The sequence below is a fragment of the Rattus norvegicus genome, chromosome 4 (genome assembly GCF_021556685.1).
Source record: "Rattus norvegicus strain SHRSP/BbbUtx chromosome 4, alternate assembly SHRSP_T2T, whole genome shotgun sequence".
NCBI classification, from domain to species: Eukaryota; Metazoa; Chordata; class Mammalia; order Rodentia; family Muridae; genus Rattus; species Rattus norvegicus.
This window is the reverse complement of record NC_141537.1, coordinates 119,107,514-119,134,567: the sequence shown is the minus strand read 5'-3', so window position 1 is coordinate 119,134,567 and position 27,054 is coordinate 119,107,514. Positions and strand designations below refer to the sequence as shown.

Genomic DNA, 27,054 nt, shown 5'->3' with positions numbered 1-27,054 from the left:
TCCAGGTGGACAAGCAGGGAGGTTTCATTTCAGTGAGGGAAGCAGTTGGGCCTGCTGGTGACACCTGGTGTTGGGTGAGCCTGTGCCTCCTTGTAAGGAGAAGGAGCTGGTGGCTATGGTTTCCTCATTTCCTGGTGATGGTGTCCTCATGTGGCCCACATCTTGCAGTATAACCTCAGCTTGTACTCAAACGGGTTCTTTTCAGAATTGGTGTCATTTAATATGTATATGGAGTAAGATCTTACACTGTGAAGAGATGGTCACATAGAACTGTCCCTATTTCTCAGATGCGTGTGTGTGTGTGTGTGTGTGTGTGTAGCAGCGGGGGGGTTCAGGCCAAGAGCCTAGCACTCTAGCTGTTTGCTGAGAGGGTACCTCCATGCGCTGAGGGTGGCTTTTGAGACAGGTGGCCTTGGAGCTGCTCTCATACTATCTCCAGGGCAGACTCCTGGGTGAGAGGACCAGGTAAAGGCCTAGTGAACTGACTCCTCAGGAAGCTCCCTGTGTGGGGGACTTGGTATCTGTGAGACTAAACACCAGCCCTGTCCTGAGGAGCAGTGCTATTTCATGGGGTCACCCTGCGCCTGTGTCAGGGAACCCGGGTCCATTCTCTTCTTTGCCTAAAGGCCTGAAGTCTCTATAGGGCGAGTGTGGATTTATGAGGTTCCCCCAGGACAGGTTACCTGATTTATAGGCTTATGACTATTGCAGGTGCCAGGTGCTCGGGCACCCAGGAGAGGGTTATCTTAGGTCAGGGAATCACTAGGTTTCCTGAGGAGGTGGACTTGTATAGCTTTGGCACAGTAGTAGGAACTAGGTTAGGGGAGGAAGGGAAGGATCCTGGGTAGAGGAATATGTTGGTGAGGGGTTATTGAGGCACAGTTTCATGTAGGAAAGCCTGGCCTTGAATTCCTGGTGCTTCTGCCTCTGCTGTGCTGTTATTACAGGTGTGCCCCACTATGTCTAGCTAGAAGTAGTTTTCATAAAGGTTGAAAGATTGTTTATGACTGAGGAGGGGGTAGTTGTGGGCCAGGAGGCACAGGCAGAGCCCCCGTCATCCTAGAATCTGTTATCTTACTTAGAAAGGAGCCACTAAAGGAATTTTCAGAAGCGGAAGGCCACTAATTGTCTAGCAGAATAGGGAAAGCTGCTTCTGGAAAAGGCAGGTGTGAGGGGAACTTGGTACATCTAGAAGGACCCCGGGGAAGCAGCTGGACTGCAGCTGGTGAGAAAGCAGGGTGTTCAGGAGAAGGAGAAGACAGGGAAGTAGCAGTTTGGACTGAGAGGAGGCTAGTAGACTTCAGGGCATTAGCTGCAGGTCTTTGAAGAAAGGGAGAGGTGGGTAGCTGTTAACTCAGAGAAGTGAAGGAGGGGATCCAGCAGATTTACTTGGACTGGGGTATCAGCATTGAGGTTTGGCCTGAGTACTTAAAGAAAGTGAGAGGTTAGAAAAGGAAGGCAGTCTCCATGCTCTGGACAGTGATTTGGGAGGAGGTGGGGTCAAGGTCAAGAAGAGGTTTTGCAGGCCTCTCCAAAATCTTATGGCAAGCCATTAGCAGAGAGAGGTGAAGACAAGGGAGCACCATAGTCTGTGCAGGTCTCTCCTTCTCTTAGCTCTGAAGTTCTCACACCTACGTCTTGACCACTGGGTCACTGAATGTGTAGAAAACAAGGGAAGGGAAATGGCTGGCAAAGACCTGGCATAGGTACAAGATTTGTAGGCCAGTTATCCATGCTGGATTGAGGCTGGTGGGTTGAGGAGGTCAGGATGCTGTGTCCTGGAGACATCACAGAGATGGTGGTGTCACCTTTGTGCTGCCCTTCTGTCCCTATAGCTCACTTGTTTGTTTTTGCAGTCCCCATCCTGTGAAACCCCTCACTGCTGCCCCTGTGGAGGCTAGCCCCGACAGGAAACAGTCTCGTACTAGCCTGAGCACAGCCCTGAGCAGCGGACTGGAGAGGCTCAAGACCGTCACATCTGGAGGCATCCAGTCTGTGCTTCCAGCATCCCAGCTTGGCTCAACTGTGGACACCAAGAGGCTGAAGGTGAGGTGCAGCAAGATCTTAGGGGCACCTGAGGGAAGCGTCAGTACGATGGGCAGAGGCCAAGTGATGCCAAGGGCAGAGCAGGTAGCTGGTAGTTCCCCGGGCCACAGCTCTCAATGGACATCTCCATCCTTAGAGATGGGCTGCTGCAGAATCTGGGGTTCTACGGTGGGAAACAGACTTGGGTGGGCTAGCTGGTGGATGGTCTGGGCCTCCCTTCTTAGTTCCATCCTATCTGGCCATAGGATTCTGCTGTGCTGGACCAGTCAGCCAAGTACTATCACCTGACTCATGATGAGCTCATTGGCCTGCTCCTGCAGCGCGAGCGTGAGCTGAGCCAGCGGGACGAGCATGTGCAGGAACTGGAGAGCTACATTGACCGGCTGCTGGTGCGGATCATGGAGACCTCACCCACACTGCTGCAGATCTCCCCGGGTCCCTCCAAGTGACCCTTCACTCCATCCCTGGAGGGATGGTGAGGACCTGTGTAATGCCCTCCACTGACTGCTCTCACCGAGAGTAGGGCGAGCCTGCTCTCATGGTCACTCTCTGCTCCCCTCCCTGTCCTGCCTCTGCTCTGCTGCTGGAAGGGGGCCTTTAAACCCCCTCTTACCTGCCCATTTTCTCCCCCAGAGAATTGGAACAAGGTTGTTAGCGGTCAAGATGGAGCAGGAGTTCCATGGGTTCTGGGGTGAGCGCTAGTATCTGGGGCAACACTGTTGACAGCACAGACAGTCACCCCATGACGTTAGTTGTTTCTTCTCTTGGCCGGCTCTGCATCTCCATTTCCCTCAGACACCCGGAGGGCCTCCCAGGATCAACTGGGACACGGGTGGGGACTAAGCTGCTTGCTGGTCTGTGCATTGTAGACAGCCAGGGCACCTACTCCTCAGCCTTGTGTCTGTACTTGAGAGCAAGGAGCCTATGTGTTTTAGTTTTGCCTCTCTGTCTAGAGCTGTGTGTGGAACATCTAAGCAGGGTGGTGGTGGTGGTGATGGTGGTGGTGACGGTGATGGTGGTATTTGCCTGTGTGTTCTTCAGCTGCCCTGCCCCTCTTCAGACCCTTCCACTCCATGTCCCAGTAGCGGCCGGAGGTGGGGCTAGGCACAGGGAGAAGGCCTCCTTGCTCCTGAGGTCCTCCCTACCTCCCTAACATGAGACCCTCCCTCTGGGTTGGGGTTTCAGGCTGCTGCTCATGTTTTGTGGACCAGGCTTCTGTGCCTGTTGTTACCACGTGTCATGCCAAAACTGTGCTGCTGCAGACTCAGAACGTGTGGAACCAATCAAAATGTGCCTTTTATGGGTGAGGACAAGAGCCCCTGGATGTACATGTCTCTCTGGTCATGGTGTCTCCTCCCTATTGAGCACATGGAAATGGCTGTTAGGGTCCTGAAAGGGGGATGTGGACCAGGCTTTTTTGCTACCCTGAGAAGTACCTCAGCTAAGGCTCTGGCCAATCTGCTGCCACCTCCTAAGCCTCCCTCCTACTTTCTGCTCCTCCCCTGACCCTTATTTGGAGCATCCCAGGATAAAATCGAATGCACAGTAGGTCCAGGGCTATCCAGCACCTTATTGTGCCTGGCGTTGGGTCCCAGTTGTGCTGGGCCAGTGGGCTTGTCTGAAAGTAGGAGGCTTCCCTCTGCCTTAGGAGACACCTGTACTTAGGAAAAGGCCTTGTGGCTTTCCAGCTGCTCTGTCCCTGCTGTACAGCCCTCCTGCTCACCAATCCTGCTCACCCCTGCCTTGCCTGGCTTGGCTGAAGTGCATTTTAAAGTCAAGTATCTGCCCTGTGGTCCAGTTTCTAGTTTGCTTGTGAATACAACCGTTTTCCCCATGACATCTGGGGGTCCTTGGTGGCTGTGCATGTGGTATGTGGTATGAGTGAAGCAGGTGAAATGCTGACAGAAGATGCTCTTGGCCCAGTGGAGAGGTAGTAACTTCTTTCCAGTATCTCTTAACCCAGAACACCTCAGAATAGTCTCTGTGGATGACGTCAGTCTTCTGCCAGCATGGAGCAGATGAACTCCACAATGTGGTCCACCACAGCACAGTTACCAACTATAGGTCAACTCAGAGAAGAGGAAAGTCATCACCAGTTCCCAGAATATTGGGGTGGAGGCAGTCATGGGTGTTGGAGGTGTCTCTTGAGGAATTGAGTCCCTCTGCTAGGAATTCCTCTGGGCTTTAATTGGTCCCAGCCCTGTCTTTTGTCTTTCATCCATTCCTGCTGTTTGGCTTCCTTACATGGCCAGGGTAGGGGTGTCTCCCAGAGGAGTCCTGAACTGAGGCCAGGGTTTTGCTCATGTGTCTGCTCCTTACCACACACTGCAGAGTGCAGCCAGACAGGCAGTGAGCAGGCACCTGCCTTTTGTCTTCCTAGTTGAAACTGCTGTCTATAAAGAGCTTGTTCTTCATGTTTTGAGGACTTTATGAAGAATAAAAGGTTCGTGTACCACAGCCAGCTTGGTGTGTTTCTGTCTTGAAATGAGCGGGTGAAGGAGACTGCCTGTGGGAGAGGGCAGTGTGGGTCTTAGGTGACAGAGCGCTACTGCCCTGAGATCACAGGCAGCACTGCCTTAGGGCCTGGTGTGTCTAGGGTGCATGTGTTCACCAGGCACAGGTCACTGGCATAGTGAGTGCTGGGGCTAGTAGGGAAGTGTGGAGAAAGGGCACGGTCTGTGATTTCAGTTCTGAAGCTACTGAGTTCAGTAAGGAAAGGCAAGATACAAAGCAAAAATAAGACCTGTTCTTAGGTCCATCTGTGAGTCCTGTTCCATATGGCTCAGCTATCAGCAAGTGGATAAGCACTTGGGCCACCAATGGCTCATGCAATGTTTAGAAGGACAAGAGGACAACCCCAAGTTACCTCTGAATCTCATCAGGAGACAGAGGCTTCCCTAGAGCCAAGGAGTTATGTCCTCAGTGAAACCAACATCTCCCCACCCTTCATGCCCAGTGTGGCTCATAACCACATCACTGAGCTGGGGCTGCAGTTGCCATTGGGTGCCATTCTGCAGGGGGTGTGTGTTTATTACCCTGGTGCTCTCTGCAGCTCCTGGTGCACCCCTGTTGCTAGTCCTTGGTAATTAGTCTTGGAGAGAACCTGCTTAGGCCAAAAGAAGTAGGGTCTCAGGATGCTTAAGCTCTGGATATTTAACTCATCCAATACATTTGAGTGCCTAGTGTAAGCTCTCTTCACACTAAATCTGAACTGAAGATTTATTTATGTGAGCCACCGCCCCCTCCCCACACAGTAGGAAACAAATATATTTAAGTCCATAGTTTGTCTGCTAGCTGGCATCTGTAATCCTGGAATTTGGAAGGCAGAGGAAAAAGGATCACAAGTTTGAGGCCAGCCTGTGCTACATAGTTCCAGGCTAGCCTGAGCTACATGCAACGAGGCAAAAGAGAGTTCCGCGTGGTACAGAATCCGGAAGCGGATCTTTATGGTAGTATGATGACTGAATCGATGAACATTTATGAGGAACTTAGAAAAAGAACCGCCTCAGGCCGCGATAAAAATGAATAGACTGTAAAAGGGTCACAGTAGCTTGAGCATGGCTCGTTTCAGAGAGTGGCGGAATGGCTGGAGGCAGGGTTTTGATAGAAGAAACTGTAGGAAAATCCCGCAGTGCGACTCCTTGCTGAAGGCCGTCCGAATTAACCCCACTCTGCCTGGAGTCCTTGCTTGTCTGATCCCGGGTCGTGCCCGCGTTTGTAGGGGTTCCTTGTCCTAAGACTCAGGTTTGCATGTACACCCGCACATGCATTTGCATACATTCCCAGGACCGCGGACGCCTGCTGCTTTGGCGGTGGGAAACGAGACCAGGTCTGCGTGGGTGCAACTCTCCGCAGTTTGGGGTTGTCAGGCTCGGAGCAGAGGAAAACTACACTCCCCAGAAGGCCCTGCGCGCCCGGTTCGCTGCGGTTGCTCACGGCCAATCGGGAGAGGCAACTGTGGCGGGGGCCGAGGAGGGACATTTTAAAAGGGCTGGAGATTGCGGGCGTCAGTGGCCATGGCGGATACAGCGACCACAGCCTCGGCGGCGTCCGCGGCGGCCAGTGCCTCGAATGCCTCCTCCGATGCTCCCCCTTTCCAGCTGGGCAAGCCCCGCTTCCAGCAGGTGAGACTCAGGCATCGGCCTGCGGGTGGGAGGGAGACACAGGGGAGGGCACCGAGCCAAATCTCTTGCAAAGTCACTTCAGCCCGAGGGTCTCCAACCCACGGCCACCAGAGCCTGCAGCTAGTGTGGGGACCTTGGCTGAAGCCGCTCCTTTCCTATTGGGCAACCGGATGGGCGAGGTCTCCCTCTCTTGTTTCCTATTGGCGGGTGACACAGTCACTCCGCGGATGCCCGTGCCATGGCACAGCCCCCGTCCGAGTCGCGCGTTGATTGGCCACGCGGGTCGCGGTCCCGGGTCCGAGCGGTTCTGAAGGGTCGCTCTGGCAAATGCGCCCTAGGCGCAAAGTTCCAGTCTTGTGCAGCATGGGCCGGTGGTATGGCCCGTACGCTTCTCAACTTCTCCCCGAGTGGAACTGACCTTCCTTATGAGCTGCGGGACAGTCTCGGGGCAAAACTCCCTGGTCACGCCCCACGGTCATGCTCTGGCTTCTCAACCTCCAGCAAGGTGCTGCGTGTGCCCTAGGATGGGACCGCGTGCACCGGTATAGCGACCTGATCTCTATCCCGGGGCCGGGGCTTCAGTGATGAGACCAGCGGGCCAGCTAGTGCGCTCTGCGGGGATGCGGCTGGGACAACGCGGGGAGAGCCGGGTGCGGGGAAACGCTGTGTCATTCTCCGGAGCTGCCGCGCTCCTCCCAAGGGTCCCAAGCGCGCCCCAGTCCTACACGCGCTGCTCAGCTCTGGCCCCCATCCATACCTTAGGCTTGGGCTCCTCAGGGTGCACCATGACTATGATTAACCTCACCTGGGGTACCACACAAACCCCAAAACCTCGCAGAGTATCACTAACTCGGCCTTGGAACCGCAGGTCCAGGTCTGTGAGCCAGGAGCCTGGGGGGCTTAGTTACAACACCGCAGACCCTCTGACTCCAAAGCTAAAGTGACCCTGGGCTTGCCAGGAGTGGGGGCAGCAGATGCGTTAGAGAAAACTTTGAAGGAAGAAAGGAAACGCTACTACAAAGATGGGATGTGGCTGGGCGTAGAGGCGAGAATGGGTTCGAATTCAGTCGTGTGTTCCCCCCCACCCCCACGACTTCGTCGAGCTGAGCTTTCTGAAACTACATCCCTAGAGTTTTTAAATGGGACTTGGTTTCTTTTAAAAATAGACTGTCTCAGCATGGAAGAATCTGGAGAGATTTAATGTCCCAGCTAGTGAAAACTGCCACCTATTGAGACGCTGTCAGGGGTGCTTGTGTCTAACCTTGAGTGAACCTTTATTTGTCCCCCCCCCCCCCCACCCGTTCTACTCATCTTTAAGTAAGCCTGCACTCCCGACTAGGAAGCACTTGCTGTCTTTGGAACCACTACCCCAGTGGTCCTATCAGAACGCCAAACTCCCCTCTGTACCCCAAGTGGTAACCTTGCAGATGCAGATTACTTTTTTAAAGTATTCCCTTGGTCCTTTTCCTGGTAAAAGGGGTTAATCTTACCCCGAGGCAATTGGGCTTTTAATAACACGACCTGAGTAAGGGATTCTTTCTCCCAGGTCTGGTGTCTGGTATCTGGATAGTGCTTGGGTCATCATCCATCTACCCAACATTTACTGAGTACCTTGTGTTGGCTTTCTGCTCTGGGCTTTCACTCTTGTGGAGTGTATTTGGGGAGATTTAGTTCCTGCAGCTGTTCATATCTGTGGAGTATGCAGTAGCCTCTGCTGAGGCTTCCACTGCTGGCAGCCTAGTGGCTTTAATAAGGCTGCTGAGCAGGTCTGATTCACCCATGCTGAGAACTTCTGTTTCTTCCACACCTGCTCCTCCCTCTGCAAACAGCTCAGCCTGCCACCCAAGAACTAGAGTCATAAGCCTAGTTTCTCCTCTGTAATTCCCAGGCCTCTGAGTCCAGCCAGAGGCTGTGATCTCTTCTCCCCCACAGCTCTCATAGCCGCCCTCTACAAGGCTAAGCCAATCCACACCATTTATTCTTTGGCTAATGTGGGAACCTCCGACAGGTTCCTGGGTTTCCAGTCCTGCTCTGGCCCTCTTCCAACTCTTCTCTTTCCTCTATGGCAGAGACCCAGCAATGCAGGTCTGATCAGGTGATTCCCATACTCGAAGTATCCCTAAACAGCCTGCAGTGGCTTCCTCTACTTTTGAGACATAGACCTTGCATCTGAAGGGACCCAAAGTTTTGCAGGGCCCACTCCTTGACATGTGACTCCCCACTTGCCCCTTTCTCTCCACCATTCTGGCTGTTTTTAACCCCCAGACCTATCCTTTCCCTCCCACCCCTGAGCCACCCACTGGAACATAATATCTCTTGCCTCCTGCTCTCAACTCTTTTTGCGCTCCACCTCATCCCTATATTATCCACAAATATCATTTCCTCAAAGGATCTTCATGCCCTTGGCTTCTTTATTGCCATATGTTTCCCCCTTTGATCATATAGTCTGTGGGATCAGCGACTGTGCCTACCTCGTCATGCTGTTGTTAGGTTAGGTTATCACACTAGCATAAGGTCTGGATGGGTGAGGTATGTCACAGAGCTTTGTGAATGAGTGGGGCCCTCCAGTGGGGTTTGTGAAACTGAATGAAATTGAGTTACAAGCCTTTGATTGTGGCAATTGGCCAGATTTCATTTAAATTGTTCCTCAGGAATTTTGGAGGATGGCAACATTGTTCCCACTCTTTAAGGGGAAATTCTAAAGGCAATAGTTTGCAACATACTTCTGAGTAGACAGGTTCCTTCAGAGGCTGGTCTCAAAATTCTCCATGTAGCCAAGGATGACTTTGAATATCTGACCCTCCTGTCTCCACCTCTAGGCGTGTGTATCGGTGACATTTATGTAGTGCTGGAGATAGAATCCAGCTTTGCACATGCTAAGCAAGTCCTAATCAGTGAAGCTGCCACATCCCTTACCTGGGCCCAGTTATCTTCATCTGGATCCTGGGTCCTGTTCTCAGTGTTTGGCACACAGTAGGTATCTAATGACTGCTGATAGTGGACTGCACTGGCCTAGCAGATGTCTGTGGACAGTGGGTCATAAACCATCATCCATTCCTAGAGCTCCACCTCCACCCCCAGGGCTACAGGAAGATTCTGTTGGCCTCAAGCTTCCTATGTAGTTACAAATGACCCTGAAATTCTGGCCCTCTTGCCTCCACTTCTGAAGTGCAGGGATTACAGGTGTTCTAACCACACCCACTTTTATGGGGTGCTGGCGACCAAACCCAAGGCTTTGTGCATGCTAGGCAAACAGGCTACCAATTGAGCTACAGCCCTAGTCCTAGTGCGTTTTGTAGGATTGGGAACTGAGGTCTCGCTTGGCTCTGGAAGCCCTTCCTCCCTTCCCTGATCAAAGGTCTCTCTATAAAGGAGGGCAGGGGGAGGGGCAGCAACTGAGCAGGATCAGAGGACAGGGAGAGGGTGATGGGTTGGGTTTTGTCTATGGCTGCTTTTCTCTCCATAAGATGTTTATGGTGGCCTACCCCTTCTTGGCTTATGAAATTATGAAATTGGCTTATGAAAATTTTACGGTCCTTTGTGACTGGTACAATGACCTCTAGTTTTCAGGTAATAAAGTTGCAGTGCACAGACAGATTCAGTGACTTCCCAGGCAGCCTAGTTCCAGAGTCCAAGCTTATTTATTCACTGTCAACTTTTTCTTTTTTCTTTTTTTTTTCCTTTTTTTTTTTTTTAGACAGGGCATCTCTGTATCAAGGTATCACTTTGTAGACCAGGCTGGCCTCGAATGCCAAGATCCACCTGCCTCTGCTTCCCGAGTGCTGGGATTAAAGGTGCGCCACCACCACCTGGATGCTGAGTTAAATGTTTTCTGGCTTTCTAAAGCAAACCAGAAGGTCCAATGAGGCAGCAGCACACGGCCCTGTGGGTAGGAAAGAAGTACTAAAGACCCAGGAGAGATCTCTTTATGTCAGTGTTCCTTATTCTAGAGGTTTTCAACCCCCAAATTAGAGCCTTTCATCTTCTAACCCCTGACTGCTCATCATTCAATGCTGCTTTGCCAGGTGGGTATATCTAAAACTAAGGATTAGTGCATGATGTGAGTACGTGCGTGCATGCACGTATCGTATGCGCGCACGCGCGCGCGCGCGCGTGTGTGTGTGTGTGTGTGTGTGTGTGTGTGTGTGTGTGTGTGTGTGTGTGCGTGTGTGATTTGTGTACTCCTGTGTGTGGAGGCCAGAGGACAACTTCAGCTGTAAATTCCTCAGGTGCCACACCCAGCCTGGTTTGTTTTACAAACTTTAAAAAGTTAAAGAATCCCTGCACAACTCTCACACAGGGTCCTTTAATATCTCATGGGGCCAATGGACATTTGTCAAAAATAAGAAACTAAAATTGGTGGCTGGAGAGATGGCGCAGCAGTAAGAGCTCTTGCTTGGCAAGAATTCAGTTCCCAGGACCCATGTTAAGTGGGTGGCTCACATGGCCGGTGACTTCCACTCCAGGGGATCTGACATCTTCTGGCCCCTATGGGCACCCACACATCTGTGGCACACAAAAATTTAAAATAAATAAGTAGGTGGATGAGGTGGTGCACATCTTTAATCCCAGCAATTGAGAGGTGGAGGCAGGTGGATCTCTGAGAACTTGTGGCCAGCCTGGTCTACAGAGCAAGTTCCAGACCAACCAGAGCTACGTGTTTCATCAAAAGAAGAGGTGGGGTTCCATAGACAACCAAGGTTTGAGTCCCAGTATCTACCTGGTGGCTGACAACTATCTGGCTCCAGTGCCAGGCAATTTGGTACCATCTTCTGACCTCCACCAGCCACAGTGCACAGATATGCGCACACACACCCATGTGCACACACATATAGCCGGGGAAAAATTCATACACATAAAAGTTTAAAAGAAATTTTTTTCTTTGGAGTAGGGTTTCTCTGTGTAGCCTTGGCTGTCCTGGAACTCGCCCTGCCTTCTAAGCACTGGCATTAACGGTGTGCACCACCACTACCAGGCAAAGTAAAAAAATGTGACAGTAGATAAAAATAAAAACCAAAAATGTATTTAATGTGTGAATAATAAAAAATAAACAGATAAAAATCAGTACACTTCAGGCTGAACTGTATTTATTTTTATGTCAATGTCTCTTTCATTTCTAATGTTGTAGGTTGCTTTTGCACGGCACGTCTTTTTCTGACTCCGTTGGTCTTTGAGTTTCTCATTCTCTTCACTCTTTGACCTTGACAGTGTTGGGAAGAAGGGTGGGATATTTTGTAGCACATCTTCAGTTGCGGTGTGTCTAGTGCATTCCCCATGGACAGACAGAGCTGCAAGCTTTGAGGGGAGCATGCTTCAGAAGTGATATGGCCTCCACACTGCAGCTTATTGCAGGGCTTTCAAACCCGGAGGCTGGAAAGATACTCAGCAGATAAGGCAGACATACAAATACTCTTCCCGAGGACCTGAGTTCAGATCGCACCCACATCAGGGGACTGCCTACAGCAGCAGCTCTTGGAAACTTGATGCCATGCCCTCTTCTGGCCTCCAGAGGCCTCTGCACTCACCTGCACATACCCTTCCCCTTTCTCTTAGACATTAAATCTTTAAAAAAATTAAAATTAGTATTAATGTGAATGCAACATCCCCCAAACCACATTAGCTTGCTGCCTCTTATTTATTTAATTCTTGATTTAATTAATTAATTTATTTTTTGAGACAGTTTTCTTTGAGTAGCTATCCTGGAACTCGCTTTGTAGACCAGGCTGGCCTTGAACTCGCTATGTGACTGAGAATGAGCTCTTGGTCCTCCTGGCCTTTGCCTCCCAGTACTGGGGTTACAGGCATGCGCCATCTGGAATGCCCCTCTCCTTATTCTTATCTTCAAAGTTTATTATTTATTCGTGTGTGTATATGTTCACATGTGTGCCAGTGTCCATTAGAGCCAGAGCTACAGACCATTGTGAGCTGCCTGACTTTCCTGCTGGGAACAGAACTCAGGTCCCGCAGAAGATCAGCAAATGCTTCGAACTACTAGGTTATCTCTTTAGTTTCTTTCTTTCTTTTTAAAGAGATTTTTAAAAATTTTATTTTATGTGTATGAGTGTTTGCTTTCGTGCATGTCTATGTACCACGTGTGTGCCTGGTGCCTTTGGAGGTCAGAAGAGGTTGTCAGATCCCCTGGAACTGGGATTATGGATGGTTATGAACCACCATGTGGGGGTGCTAGGAATCAAACTTGGGGCCTCTGTAAGAGCAACAATGCTTTAACCACTGATTGTTTCTTACCATTAAATAATGACTCATTTGGCACTTCCCTCACTGTCACCTGCCATTTGAAGTTGTTGGTTTGTTTGAATCGCACTCCCTGTCTGTCCCACTATTGCTAAAATTCCTTTTCTTTGAGAGATGGGAACGAGCCTACCCCTGTTCCTAAGGCCCCAAAGACAAACTGAGGTGCAAGTCCACCACGGTTCACTCTGAGGCTTCCAGAGCCTAGGCAGGGGCAGCAGCTTGGGCAGAGCCGTAATGTTGCCACACTAGATCTGTACACAGCACAAATGGATGACTCCTCAGGGTTGGGTAGGAGGGGGAGGAGCGGTGGCTGACCTCAGTTGGCAGGAGCTCCTTGCTAAGGGTGAGGCCTCAGGAGCCCCTCCTCCGTCCACTCTGGGTTGTTGACTGGCTTGGTCCCAGGTACTCACAGCTGCCGTGTGCTCATGAGTGGAACAGCCGTGTGTTCAGAAGACAGCACATCATAGCGTCCCACCCCATCTGTGAGACTCCATTCTTCCTCTGGTCAGTCTCCTTCCACAGTGTTCCCCCTCATTTCCTTCACATCCTACCCTCCGCCCTCCATTCTTTTCTTCCCTTCAGACTCAGATACTAATTTGGCAAGTTGAGGCCCCAAAACAGGAAACCACACACGGGCCTCTTCCTGTTTGTCTTTCCATCTGTGCAGAGTCACCGTTGTTTGCTTGTTTACCTTTCCCCCTTGTCTTTTAATTATTCATCTTTCTGAATGTGAGCAGATGCTTTGCTTACGTGGATGTCTGTGCACCATGTGTCTGTGTGCCTAGCCATGGAGGCCAGAAGAGGACATCAGAGCCCTAGAAACTGGAGTTCCAGACAGTTGTGATTTGCCATGTGTGTGCTGGGCATCAAACCCATGCCCTCTCTGGAAGAATGGCCAGTGCTCTGATCACTGAGTTATCTCTCCCGCCTGGTTTATTCAGGTCTTTAGAGGATTGCTTGTTTGTTTGTTTTTGAGACAGGGTCTCTCTTTGTAGCCCTAGATGTTCTGGAACTCACTCTGTAGACCAGGCTGGCCTTGAACTCAGAGATCTGCCCTCCTCCGCCTCCCAAGTGCTGGGATTAAGGGATGAGCCACCACTGCCAGGCTTCTTTAGTGTTCTTGCTCCTTCAGAAATCTCACTTACCTGATCAGATGGCTGGGGTCAGAGTGCATTGTATGTGTGCCGGTCTCCAAGATGGACCTGAACTGATGGCCTGAGCAGGCCCAGTCTGCCTGTGGGATTAAGGGAGACACAATTCAGCCCACATCAACCTCTCAACTTTGATGTGAGCCCATTTCTCAGATAACTTGCTTGTAATAAACACCTAGAATCCTAGTCACTTAGCCAGGTCTTCTGTCTTTTAATTGTTTATTTTGCACAAACTGAGTGTTGCCAAAATAGCCTTTGGGGTTTGTGCTATGGAGGAGACCCAACAGCTCCCCAGAACACTGGGCAGGTATTTTCTTTTTTTTTTTTTTTTTCTTTTTTCTTTTTTTCAGAGCTGGGGACCGAACCCAGGGCCTTGTGCTTGCTAGGCAAGCGCTCTACCGCTGAGCTAAATCCCCAACCCCGGTATTTTCTTAAAATTTTACCTGAGCATGTACATATGAGTATATAGGCCCCAAAGGGCCAGAAAAGGGCATCAGATCCCCTGGATCTTGAGTTAATGGTGGTTTTGAGCCACCCAGTGTGGATACTAGGAACTGAACTTAGGTTCTCTGCAAGAGCAGGATTCTCTCCCAACCTCTGAGCCATCTCTCTAGCCTCCCCCACCCCATAGGTAACTAAGGAGATACTGGTGTCTGAAGCCCACCCCGGACCAATGGATCAGCATCCGGGAGATGTGGCCTGCCTGGGAAGTCCCAGGTGATGACATATGGTGCTGATGCAGTGAGGATGTCCGGCCAGGCTGCTCACAGACTCAGTGAAGAGTTGTGCCGAATGCTCACTAGTTTGATCCTGTGCAAATAATTCTCAAAGACGGATGATTTCGAGGCTGGGTCTGGGATTAGAAAGTCTTCTCTGGCTTTGCTGGGCAGTACCTGGGAAGGGGTCAGTTTGGGGTTGCTAGGGGGAGGGGTACTACCCACAGTGAGCTGACTCACCTAGCTTGTGAAGGGAAAGGGAAGGAATCATTTCGTTGACTCATTCTTCCAGTAAAGAAAAAGGGAAAGAGAGAGAAAAAAAAAATGCACTGTGTGATTAAGCAAAGATGGGGCTGAATGGGGGTGGGGGAGGGGCAGGTGACTATACATTTTAAAGTACTGAGAAGGTAAAATGAAATCAGATCAAGAAAATAAAAACTGTGTACTATTCAACAGGCGGAAAGGAACAGACACCGATGAAATAGTTTTTCAGCAAGGAAAGAATGTTTTTTTAACTTCGAAACACTGTTTCTTTTTTTTTTTTTTTTTGCTTCTTTTTTTCGGAGCTGGGGAAACACTGTTTCTTTTTTTTTTTTTTTTTTTTTTTTTGGTTCTTTTTTTCGGAGCTGGGGACCGAACCCAGGGCCTTGAGATTCCTAGGTAAGGGCTCTACCACTGAGCTAAATCCTCAGCCCCCGAAACACTGTTTCTTATAAGAACCCACACCAGCAGTTAAGTACCGAAGCTACTTTGTTCTGCTCCTCCTTCCCCCATATTCATTCATATTCTCTCTCTCTCTCTCTCTCTCTCTCTCTCTCTCTCTCTCTCTCTCTCTCTCTCCCCTCTCTCTGTGGTTTGCATGTATGTATGTTTCTGCATGTATGTTGGTGTGCATACACATGTGTACATGGCCTGAGGTTGATGTCGAGAATCATTCCCCATCATCCCCATCATTCTTTCATGGTACTCATTGAGGCAGGATCTCCATCGAACCCAGAACTTGCTATCTGCTTACTCTTGCTAGCCAGCTTGCTTTGGGGTCTCTGATCTCTGCTTTACCAGGTTGTCGTTACAAGTGGACCGCCACATGTACCTGGCATACATGCTTGAAGGCAGATGTCCTAACTTCTGATCCATCTCCCCATCCCCTAGAAACTCTAAGATTATGATGGTCGGAAGTTTGCTGTTGCAGGGCTGTGTGCAAGACTGAAACTCAGGGCTGGGGAGGTGGCTCAGCAGTTAAAAGTGCTCTCTGCAAAGCTCTCTGCTCTTGCGGAGGCCCCAGCTTCGGTTCCAGAACTCACAGGCAGCTTTACAACCACATTTAGCTCCAGTTCTAAGGCACCTGACACCCTCTGGCCTCCTTGATAATCTGCACACATGTGGTGCATACAAATTCATGCAAGCACATAAATACACACACACACACATATGTATATATGTATATATAAAAGTATGAAACATGCACATTTTTCATTTGTGGTTCCTCTCCTGTGGTAGGTAAGCTCTACCACTAAGCTAGGTCCTCAGATCAAACCTATTCTGATTTTCCCACCTCCCCGCACTGGGAATGGAGTTCTTATACATGCTAGGCAAGCGCTTACCGCCTAGCTGTGTCCCTAGCTCCTTTCTATACCTTTCGATTGGCAGATTCATGCCACTTTGCCTCACAATCAACCCCGGCATTTAGTGTCGAGGAGTTTCTGGTTCCAACACTGCACACTGATCTTAACTTTGTAGTTTCCATGGAAACAAGACCCCATGTCCTGTCTCAGTCTGGACCTAGGTCAACTCTTGTCCTGGCAACCTGGTTTTACTGGGCGTGGCTGATGAGTGACCAAAGCAGGCCTTTAGCAGACACTCTGTCTTTTTCTGGCAGATACCCTACAGTTCCCCTGTGGTGCAGTCAGCCTCCCTGCCGGAGTGAGTCAGTGAGACTGACTACCAGACTCAAGGGCAGTCCCCTAGGTATCTTGGGCTATCAGGCCCTATACGCTTAGCATCCCGACCCAGGCACCTTTTGTGAGTTTCCAGCCTATATTTCTAAGCACTTACTGAAAGGATCTGGAAAGGCCTTTACGTATTTCAAATGTAACAGATCAATGTACTTTTTCTCTTTTTGATGAAAATATTGTGCTTCTTGCTTTCCTTACTCTGGCCATTAGCCTTAGATTTCAGTTAAAACACTAGGCATCCCCTGAGTATTCTTCCTCAGTCCCTCGTGGTCAGTAAACTTGGCTTTCCTTGCATTGCTATCACACTGTGGAGCACACAGTCAGTCTTCAGAAGGTAGCTCAACAGGCAGATGAGAATCTAAGCATCTGGAGCACCTTCTGACCTTTACCCTGAGCTTGGTGATCTCTGCCACCTCTGGGCTCTAGCTTCCTGGACATGATCTCTGCTTTACCTCAGGAAGAGTCAGGAAGAGACCTGGGTGTCTCTGGTGCACTTTGTGATACCTTCTTTGAGCACTGATCATGGTAGTCTTAGCTCTCCGTTGGTCTATTTCTCTGCAGTCAGTTATTGGTGGCTCTGAGCAACGGCTAGGCACGTACAGTGTGCCTTTTCTCCAGGCCTGGCTCAGTAGCCATTTGCAGAGGTCTGCGGAACAAACGCTTTAACTGGGGCTCCCCCCAAACAGTGGCTGTGGTAGAAAGAAGCAGAGACTTGGAGGTTTGGGACAGGATCACCTCAGGGTGAGTCAGAAGGTGTAAGCCATCTGCAACATTTTCTAGGAGTCACTTCCCTTGAGCCATTCTCTTGAAGATCCTCACCTTACCCTGCTCCTCCTCTTCTCCCATGAATGCTTTCTAATCCTCCCTTCACCTTGAAGCTGCACCCAGCCACATTACCTTCAGGAAGCCTCGAGGCCACTGGCTGGTTATCAGTCTGCCTTTGTTTTGTTTCAGGTCTGTCTGTGAGTAGAAACCAGGAGCCAAAGAGGAAGGGGAGAGGGCATCTGAGTGCCCCAAGTCTCTGAAAGTTTATTATCAAGTGTATTACTCAGGGTCTGGAGGGACGGTTAGGCAGTTAAGAGCATCTGTTGCTCTTGTCAAGGCCTGGGGTTCTGTTCCCAGTACCACATGGTGGCTCACAACTGTCTGTGACTCCAGTTCCAGGGGATCAGATGCCCTCTTCTAGCCTCAGGCAACAGGCATGCACATGGCACACATACCTCGGGCAAAGCCTTCATATGTATAAAGTAAAATAAATAATTAAAAATGTATTACTATAAATATTACTTTTTATTTTTTGAGGCAGGGTCTTTCTATGTATCTCTGGTTGGCCTAAGACTTCTTATGTAGACCAGGCTAGCCTCAAACTGAAAGAGATCTGTCCTCTTCCCAGATCCCCAGTGCTGGGATTAAAGATTTATGCTTGCCACACCCATCTCATCTATAGTCTATTCAAGTCACCTTGTAGTTCTTGTCCCTGGAGGGCAAGGGGCACTTGCAGCCACCATTGTCTAGAGGTGACCAGAAAGCCTGGGAAATAGCAGATATACATGCCAGTACTAAGGACATCTTTAGTCTGGAAGAAAATAAAACAACTGCCCCTGCTTGCCGGGTTTTGTTGCTACCCTGTGCTTTTAGGTGCTTTTTACCTCAGCGATTTGAGAGCAGGTTACATTCATTTACCCATAATGCTTCAGCACAGACTCTATAACTCCTATGCTCGCTATGCTCAGGAAATTTAACATAGATATGGTATTTCTCATTCTTTATTATGTGTATGGGTGTTTCCTCGCGTGCATGTATGCACCGTCAGATCCTCTGGAACTGGAGCTATGGAGAGCTGTGAGCCACTGTGTGGGTGCTGAGAACCGAATCAGGTTCTCTGCAGGAGCGCCAAGTGCTCTTAACCTCTGAGGCATCTTTATAGCCCCAAGTTCCCCCTTTCTAAAACCACACAGTATATTAGTTTTATTTTATCCCTGTGCCAGCCCTGGAACCAGCCGTTTCTTGGGGAGAACCCTGATTCTTTTAGGGACTGGATGCCATGTGGGTTTTTTGTTCATCTTTTAGTGTCCACGTATCTTGGGGCTGTAGTGGAGTTGATAGGAATACTTGCTTAGCATGTATGATGCCCTGGTTCAATCCCTGGTAACACAAGCGCGCGCACACACACACACACACACACACACACACACACACACACACTCCATCCCTTCTCTGTCTCTTTGCCTATTAAGTTGGTCTCTTGCTGATGGCATGGATTTTATGAAATCATAATAATTTTTTATATTGCAATTGTTGCTTGAAAGTGGGGATGAAGTTTTGCTGGGACAGTAGATGTGTGTGTGTGTGTGTGTGTGTGTGTGTGTGTGTGTGTGTGTGTGTGTGAAGTGGAGACTAGTTTCAGCCACTTGGCTAAAGAAGTTAGGAAAGAACATATTTGTTTTAGGATTAAGTGCTGGGGCTTAATCTGGCCTCTGCTTCAGAGTGGAGGGACTGCCCCATGCAGGCATGACTGGTGTGCAAAAGCTGGAAGAATAGGTTTGGCTTGCCTGGGAACCTTATGATGCCTCAGGGGAATCATGAGGTCTTTACTGGGAAGGGAAAGGGCAGGAGTTGACTGCAGCGTGTGCTGCCCTGGTAAGCAGTGAGGGAGGGGGATGAGTGGGATCAGGCCTTCAGTTTCCTTCACCATGCAGAGGGTGGTACTTGGAGAGATCTGGGACTCTGGGGAGGACTTTGGGGCCAAGCCCAGAGTGCAGTGAGGCATGAACCCCCCCGTTTGCATCTTGCCCCTTCATCCTCTAGCCAGCACTTTCTCTTTCTCTCCCAGCTCAATCTTGCCCTATTGGCTTTGTCCTCAGGCAGAAGGCCCAGCAGCCCTGTTGCTTGGTTTCCTTTCAATGTGCTTGAATGCCTGTGGCCTGCTTAGCACAAAGCCTTCCTTTTCCTGGGCCCCTACTCCTGGGCAAGGCTAGGGGAGCTGGCCCGGTGTTCTGTGCTTCACTGTGGTAACTGGGCAGTGAGTCGAAGGAGGGTCTGGGCTGTGAGTTGAGGCTGCCATACTTGGGCTCTGCCTGTGGGGAGCTGCCCTCTGAAGGCAGAGCAGAACCTCAGAGAGGGGCCCCTTGAAGGGTGGGCAAGCTCTCTCTCCGAGTTCCTGAGCAAGGAAGGTGCCCATGTACCTAGGGGCTGAAGTGCCTAGACTAGATCTCAGGAGGGTGGGACAGAGGGAGGGGAAAACATGGGCGACACCTGGAGGAAGGGTTCAAGAATTATATATTACTATTAAAGGTGTGTGTGTGTGTGTGTGTGTGTGTGTGTGTGTGTGTGTGTCTGTCTGTCTGTCTGTCTCTCTCTCTGTGCACCACGTGTAAATGCAGGTGCCCACAGAGGCCAGAAGAGGGCATTGGATTCCCTGGAACTAAGTTATAGGAGTTGTGAACTACCTGATGTGGGTTCTGGGAACCAGACTTAGAGCCTCTACAAGAGCAGCAAGTGCTCTTAATGGTTGAGTCATTTCTTCGGCACAGTCATGGTGTATCTTTTCTGTTTGTTTATTTGTTTGTTTGTTTGTTTTGAGACAGGGCCTCTACATAGCTCAGAATGTCCTGAAACTCACTCTGTAGACCAGACTGGCCTCCAGCTCACAGAGATCCACCTGCCTCTGCCCCCTGAGTGCTGAGATTAACAGGTGTGGTGGCACACATAGAGGTTATGATGTATCTTGATGTTCTCTCTGAGTCGATTTTAGGAAGCTCCTAGCCCTGAGATGAGGACTGAGGTCTCAGTGGTCTCCGTCACCCACATGGAGAATCCTGGGACCATGCATGAGGTCACCAGTATCCTGAGCTTAGGTACAGCCTCTGACTGACTCTCCTCTCCTCTTCGATTCCCCAGACATCCTTCTACGGTCGCTTCAGGCACTTCTTGGACATCATCGATCCTCGAACACTCTTTGTCACTGAGGTGAGTTACAGCCAGCAAAAAGGCCTTTGTACCTCCTTGTCACTTTGGAATGTGTGGGTCATCAGAAGGGATGAGGAGGTGAAGAAATTAAGGAAGGTTTGAGGTGAGAGAAAGGTCACACATCCATGTGTTTGTCTAGCTCAGCCAATCAAGAGGGCATCTCTACAATTGCTGTGAGCTTTCTCCCACGATTCCATTGGCTCTCACTGTAGCCTTTTGAGAGAAAGAGCATTTCTATTATTGAAACCTCAGTGTCAATGTTACCGATTATGTAAATTGTTTACTCAGCATAAAAGTTCAAACAGGGCCCAAGGTGGGGCTCAGTCACACAGTGCTCACTTACATGTGTGAGACCTGGGTTAGATCTCCGTCGTGATTGGGTTGGGGGTGGGGATCAAGCAGTCTGGATGTGGTTAGCAGAGCAAAAGGAACCTTTCATTATACTCCTTGTTTAGGTCTCCTTAAGTGACCTTTGTCCATAGCTTTTAGGGTCTGCTTTGTTAAGGCATTATTTGCCTCGAAAACTGTACAGTTCTGTGAATTTTGACAGACATATTCAGCCACATATTCATGACCACCATCATGTGAGAGATGGCTCAGTTGATAAATTGCTTGCCTCACAAGCATGAGGATCGGAATTCAATCGCCAGCACCCATGTGAAGAGCAGGAGCCCACACTTCTAATCTCAGTGCTGGGGAGTCAGAGACAAAAGGAGCCCTAGGCCTCACTGGTGGGCTAGTGTCTTCCAGTCAGTGAGCTCCAGGCCGGTGGAAGATGCTGTTTCAAAGGAGGCAGATGACAAACCCAAGGATGACACTGTGGTTGTCCTCCACCCTCTGTGTGCACACGTGTAGCACACGTGCTACAACCGTACACACAGGAAAACCATACGCACATGAACTAAAAAAAAGCCAGGTGCAGGAGCCTTCCTGAGTAAGGTGGGGAGGCGGAGGCAGGAGGATCACTGTGGTGCTCAATCAGACTAGTCACACGATGAGCTCCAGGTTCATTGAAATACCCTCCCTCAAAAAAAAAAAAAAAGGCATAGAGTAATTAAGGAAGGCACCCAGTGTTAGCTGACCTCTGACCTCCACAGTGCACAGTGCACACACACAGGCATATGGGCATATGCAGCTGCAGGTATGTGTGTGCACATGCAAATGTGTCAATACACACAGGGTGTGAGACATTTGTATCATTCTTGCAGCTGGTTTATGCCCGTGGAGCCAATCCTCTCTGTCCCCAGCTGCCTTCCTCAGGGTTCCTATTCCTGCACAAAACACTATGCAAGTTGTGGGGGAAAGGGTTTATTCAGCTTACACTTCCACATTGCTGTCCATCATCAAAGGAAGTCAGGACAGGAACTCACATAGGGCAGGAACTTGGAGGCAGGAGCTGATGAGGTCATGGAGGGTGCTGCTTACCGGCTTGCTTCCCCTGGCTTGCTCAGCCTGCTTTCTCATAGAACCCAGGACCACCAGCCCAGGGATGGCACCACCCACAATTGGCACCTCCTACCCTTGATCACTAATTGAGAAAATGCCTTACAGCTAGATCTCATGGAGGCATTTTCTCAAAGGAGGTTCCTTTCTCTGTGATAACTCCAGCTTGTGTCAAGTTAACACACAAGATCAGCCAGTACGACAGCTCCCATCAACTTCTTGTTATGGTGTTTCTAGACTGTGGTGCTAATAGAGTTCCACAGCCACCTCTTCCCTCTAGTGTGTGCTTCGACATTCACCCGTGTTGCTGTGTCTGTTAGTCAGGCATCTCTTAGTGCTGGGAAATGTTCCATTGAAAACATGCTCAAGAATCTGTTTGTCCATTGACTTGTTAGCGGACGTCTGGACCTCTTCCAGCATTTGACTATCATGAATAAAGTTGCTCTGAACGTCCTTCGTGTGGATGTATGCTTTCTTCTTTATCTTTCTGTTTTTGAGAGAGGGTTTCACGATGTAGCCCTGGCTATGTTGGAACTTGTTTTGTAGACCAGGTTGGCCTTGGGAACAAGATGGCTAGCTTGTAAAGCAAATGTGGAAAATAAATGTTTTAACTTTTTGGGAAACTATCATATTGCTTTTCAAAGTGTTTTTCCATGCGGCACTCCCATCAACAATGTATGACTCCACTTCCTCGTGTGACACTTACCGTTGCCTCTTGACCTTAACCAAAAGGCTGAGAAGTAATCAGCATTATTTATTTTTATTTATTTTTTATTTTTTGGTTCTTTTTTTCGGAGCTGGGGACCGAACCCAGGGCCTTGCGCTTCCCAGGCAAGCGCTCTACCACTGAGCTAAATCCCCAACCCCAGTAATCAGCATTATTAAACTGAAGAAATAATTCTTTGCAGGGCAGCTTCAGAAGCATGTCGTTTCCTATGAATGTGAAAATTGAATGTGACGATTCATTTTCATATACGCAGAACGTGCTTATTAAGCACATGCTGAACAAGACAGTCTGTGTTTTTAGCTTTATTTATTTAAAAATGTATTTTTATTACTTATATTTACATGTGTGTGTATATATGTATGCATGAAGTTCATTTACCATGTGTGTTCTGGTGCCTGAGGAGGCCAGAAGAAGCTGTCAGAGGCCTTAGAGCTGAAGTTATAAGCAGTCGTGAGCTGCCCAATACAGGTGTTCTAAGGATTGAACTTGGGTCCTCTGGAAGAGAAGCAAGGGCTTGTCAGTGCTGAGCCATCTCTCCAGCCCCTTATTTTTATTTTGTGTTACATTTATTTGTTTAATGTGTAGGTATATCAAGGGATGTGAGATATGGTGCCAGTTACGAGAACTGGTTCTCTCCTGCCCTGTGGGGTTCTGGGGAATCGAACTCAGTTCATCATGCTTGTTAGTGCCTTTACTCACTGAGCTGTCTCACCAGCCCTGTATTTTTAAACTGATACACAACACACATATCTTTGCAGTTTCACGTCTTGATTCTATACTCATGTCTCTGCCATGTTCATAGCAGAGTAAATATCTTGATCCCTCTCAAACATTTGCCGTACCTTTGTGGTGACTACATGTTTCACATCCTTCAGCTTATCCGAATCACAAAGACCTGCCCCATTACACATCCCATTCTACAGATGGAGAGTAGAAAGTCGAGGCTCATTGTGCACACAGTGCTGCCCTGGGGTGGAATGAGAGCGGGCACCCTTGCCTGCAGAATTGGTGCTCAACAGGTTTGCATTCCTGTTAAAAAATCTGAGTTTCAGAACTTGGCCAAGATCGCTCAGCCAGCAGCAGACCTGAGCTCCAACCCTGAATGTCCTGCTCCCTGAAGCTCCTTACTGAGCCTCAGAGGCAGCCTCCTGACTGCCAGAACTGCCCTGTACCTGTCTGTCTGTCAGTGATCCATAGGCCTCGGGAAGGACTTGCTCTCAAGCCGTTTCTTCAGATTTTTCCTTTGTTGCTGTTGTTTGTTTGTGGGTTTGGTTTTTTGGAATGGGCTCTTGCTGTGTAGCTCTGACTGCCCTGGAACTCATTAGCCCAAGCTAAGCCTCAAACTCACAATCTTCCTGGCTAGGTCTAACGCTTACATTTGTATATCACTAACCCAAAGGCACGATGGGAGAAAGTACAAGGCTTTTTGGGTACATGGACTTTAAACCACCCCTAGTGTACCTGGGTGGCACCCTAGAACATGAAGTATGGGGATTATTCTGGTATGTGTTTCCTACCACACCTCAGCCAGAACATAAGGCCTGGACATTTTGCTTCCTGACTTTACTGGCCCCAGCGCCCGACCATCTCTAAGAGGCCAAGTCTGCTGAACACCTAGACTTTGGATCCTCCATAATGGAGGTAACTACATAAAATTCGGAAGAGCACCAAACTTAAAAACTACTTTTTGAGCCCAGTAATATTTCATTCCAGAAAGTTCTAGAACTGTTCAAAACCAGATACAATTCTCGTTTTGAAATTCTGACAGAAATGCCACTTGCTTATACGGATTAAATGGAGGCTGGTGCTTAACTTAAGGCTAGAGATCTGATGCTGGCCTTGGAGGTCTGATGGGGGGGCAGATGGATTTGGGAGGCCCTTCAGAGCTCCTCAGATCTCCTGAGCAGGGAGATTGGAATAGAGGAGGTGCTGCAGGACTGGATGCTAGGAACTCACTCCCCTCCCCCAAGGACACCCTCGTCTCTCCCGTTCCACATTTCATTTACTCTTGACTTTGTCTTCTACATCTTGTTTCAAATCTTTGCTTTTTGTTGTTGTTGTTGTTGTTACTCATTTTTATTTTTTATTTTAATTTAATTAATTACTTAATTATTTTTTTTAATATAAAAAAGGGTCTTACTCTTTAGGCTGACCTGGAACTCACTAGGTAACTCAAGCTGGCCTTGAACTCGCTGTAATCCTTCTGCCTCTGCTCCACAAGTGCAGGGATTACAGGCGTGCACTACCAGGCTTAGCAGAACTCTTGGATTTGAAAGACCACAACTTCTTTATATAATACCAACCCATGTTGGGCCGGTTACTTAATATTAATTAATAATAATCAAACCTTATGCCTCCCTTTCCCATTAGCAGTTAAAATGTCGAAGCTCACTAATTAGAAATTAACCCAGGCAACAGCAACTTTCAGACATTGTTCAGCTCACACACGCTCCCTTCAGCATGCATAGACGTATGATGGTCTTCCAGGCCTTTCTCTTCACTGCCATACAGGAGTTGAGAATTGTTTCTAGGAGCAATGGGGACCTCTTGGGTAGTTTGTATTCTCAAAAACTCATGATTCCCTCAAAGTCTGCAAGCGTCCCACATGGACCTCCAGGCCAGCAAGGCAGCAGTCTCAGCCCTCACCAGAAACAAAGGTACTGAGAGGAAAGAGTCTCTGACCTTAGAGCTGTGCTGAGCTGTGGGACACATGGCATGCCAGTCCCCTCAGCTACCCCGCTCCTCCCCCTCATACTGGGACTCGTGTCTACGGCACCCTTCTGTACTCTCAGGCCTGTGGCTGGTGTGCTGGAAGGCAGTGGAGTGGTGACTGCTTGGCTGGAGATCTGAGGGCAGGGAGGACAGTAAAGGACACGAGGAGGTGGCAGTGTAAGCTGGAGATCCCCAGAGAGGGATGATCGCGGGCAGCCCCAGATCTGAGGCGACCGTGGAGTCTGCGGATAGAAGCGTCTTCAGAAGGTTTTGCAGCTGCTGGTTTGCAATTTATAACCGGCCAAGCTTTAAAAAGATCCCAACCCTTGTATGTGTAATGAGGCAGAGGCAATTTTATCCGCTGTAATTTCTCTTAGGAAGAAGGCTGTCTTTGTTCTCAGAATGCTTTGAACGAGCTTCAGAGGAGGAGGAGGAGGCTCTGCTTGACAGCGGGGAAAGAATTGTGCTTTTCGATTCTAAAAGGGGAGAGGGGGGGAGAAGGAAGAAGAGGAGCAAATGGTGGGAAGGGGAACAGGAAGACAGGTGAGCTGGAAGATTGGCATGTCAGGTGCAGAGAGATGAGGGCGGGCTCTGCTGAGCTCATTCCTTGCTGGAGAAAGTTGTAAGGAATCCTTGGCACAGTCAATATGGGTCAGGAAACTGCTGCGAGGAGATTTGGGAGCTTGGAGGACCGAGTCTCCTGTCCAGGGTACTGTGTGCAGCATCTAGCTCAGCAAAGGAGGCTTTCAGAGACCCACGAGAGATGGCACACCCTTCCAGGGAGGCCGTCGGATGCAGTCTCGAGCTCTGAAGGCAAGGCTGTGTGCTACATGACACCCTTTTGTTTGTTTGTTGTTTTGTTTTTGAGGGGAAGGGGAGGCAGACAAGGTCTCACATTCTAGGCCAGGTTAGCTTGGAGCTCACTATATTGCCCAGGCTGCCCTCAAAACTCACAAATGTAGCTGACGCCACCCTTAAACTCCTAAATTCCTGCATCGGGTTCCAGCGTTCTAGGGCTGCAGACAGGTCTCTTCCCCGATCCACTGTTGTCTTGTTGTTTTGAGACAATGTCTTACAATATCACCTTAGCTGGCTTGGAACTCACCATGATGACCAGGATGGCCTTGAACTCACAGAGATCCACCTGCTTCTGCCTCCTGAGTGCTAATATTGAAGTTCTGTACCACCACACCTGGTTTATATTTTTATTTATTTTATTTTATTTTTTTAAAGACAGCCTCTTACCTTGTAGCCTAGGCTATCTTGGAACTCATTATGTAGCCCAGGCTGGCCTTGAAAACATGATGATCCTCTTGCTTTTGCCTCCCAACATGAGACAACACACTGAGGTCCAAGTTCATCCTAATTTTATCTGAAAGTGGCATGAGTTGGTTATTTAAAGGTTAACAAATTATGATCCTGAAAACAGAGTACAAGCTGAAATAGTATGGCGTGTGTGCGTGTGCGTGTGCTTGTGCGTGTGTGTGTGTGTGTGTGTGTGTGTGTGTCCTACAGAGGCCAGAGCTGGAAATCGGATCCTATGGAACTGGATATACAGACAATTGTAAGCCACCATGTAGGTGCTGTGAATTGAACCAGGGTCCTCTGGAAGAGAAGCAAATGCTCTTAACTGCTGAGCCATCTCTCAGCCTCAGAAATATTAATAACATCCACTCAGTACTAATATCAATGTAGTAATTCAGAGCTATGTTGAGTGTGTTGTAGGTTAGAATAAATGACTATAGATGTGGGAATGGGGTGGTGGCCAAGCCTGCAGTCCCAGCACTTGGGAGGGGGAAGGAGAAGGATCAGGAATCCAATCTTGTCTCAAGTACATGAATTTCTGTTAAAAACAGACTTTGGTGCTGCAGAAGTGGTTCAGTGCTTTTCCAGAGGTCCCAAATTCAACTTAACAGTTCACAGCTGCCTGTAACTCCAGCTCCAGGCATCCAGTGCTCT

At 49.1% G+C, this 27,054-nt stretch overlaps 2 protein-coding genes across 9 annotated transcripts in view; both read left to right on the top strand.

The window, feature by feature from the left end:
- The window catches only part of Rab11fip5 (RAB11 family interacting protein 5), a 37,472-nt gene extending 32,965 nt beyond the window's left edge, over positions 1–4,507 (top strand). For 3 of the 4 annotated variants that reach the window (XR_015685559.1, XM_087657513.1, XM_087657512.1), the window contains 2 exons: positions 1,857–2,046; positions 2,292–4,503. Coding sequence is in view for 3 of the 4 variants with exons in the window: in XM_087657513.1 (XP_087513639.1) it covers positions 1,857–2,046; positions 2,292–2,495 (394 nt within the window). In the remaining variant the exon portion in view is untranslated. 4 annotated transcript variants of the gene reach the window in all.
- Positions 4,508–6,025: 1,518 nt separating this feature from the next.
- Positions 6,026–27,054, top strand: part of Sfxn5 (sideroflexin 5) — a 119,635-nt gene continuing 98,606 nt past the window's right edge. For 4 of the 5 annotated variants that reach the window (XR_015685321.1, XM_087656187.1, XM_087656189.1 and 1 more), the window contains exons 1-2: positions 6,056–6,170; positions 20,145–20,213. Coding sequence is in view for 4 of the 5 variants with exons in the window: in XM_087656187.1 (XP_087512313.1) it covers positions 6,063–6,170; positions 20,145–20,213 (177 nt within the window). In the remaining variant the exon portion in view is untranslated. 5 annotated transcript variants of the gene reach the window in all.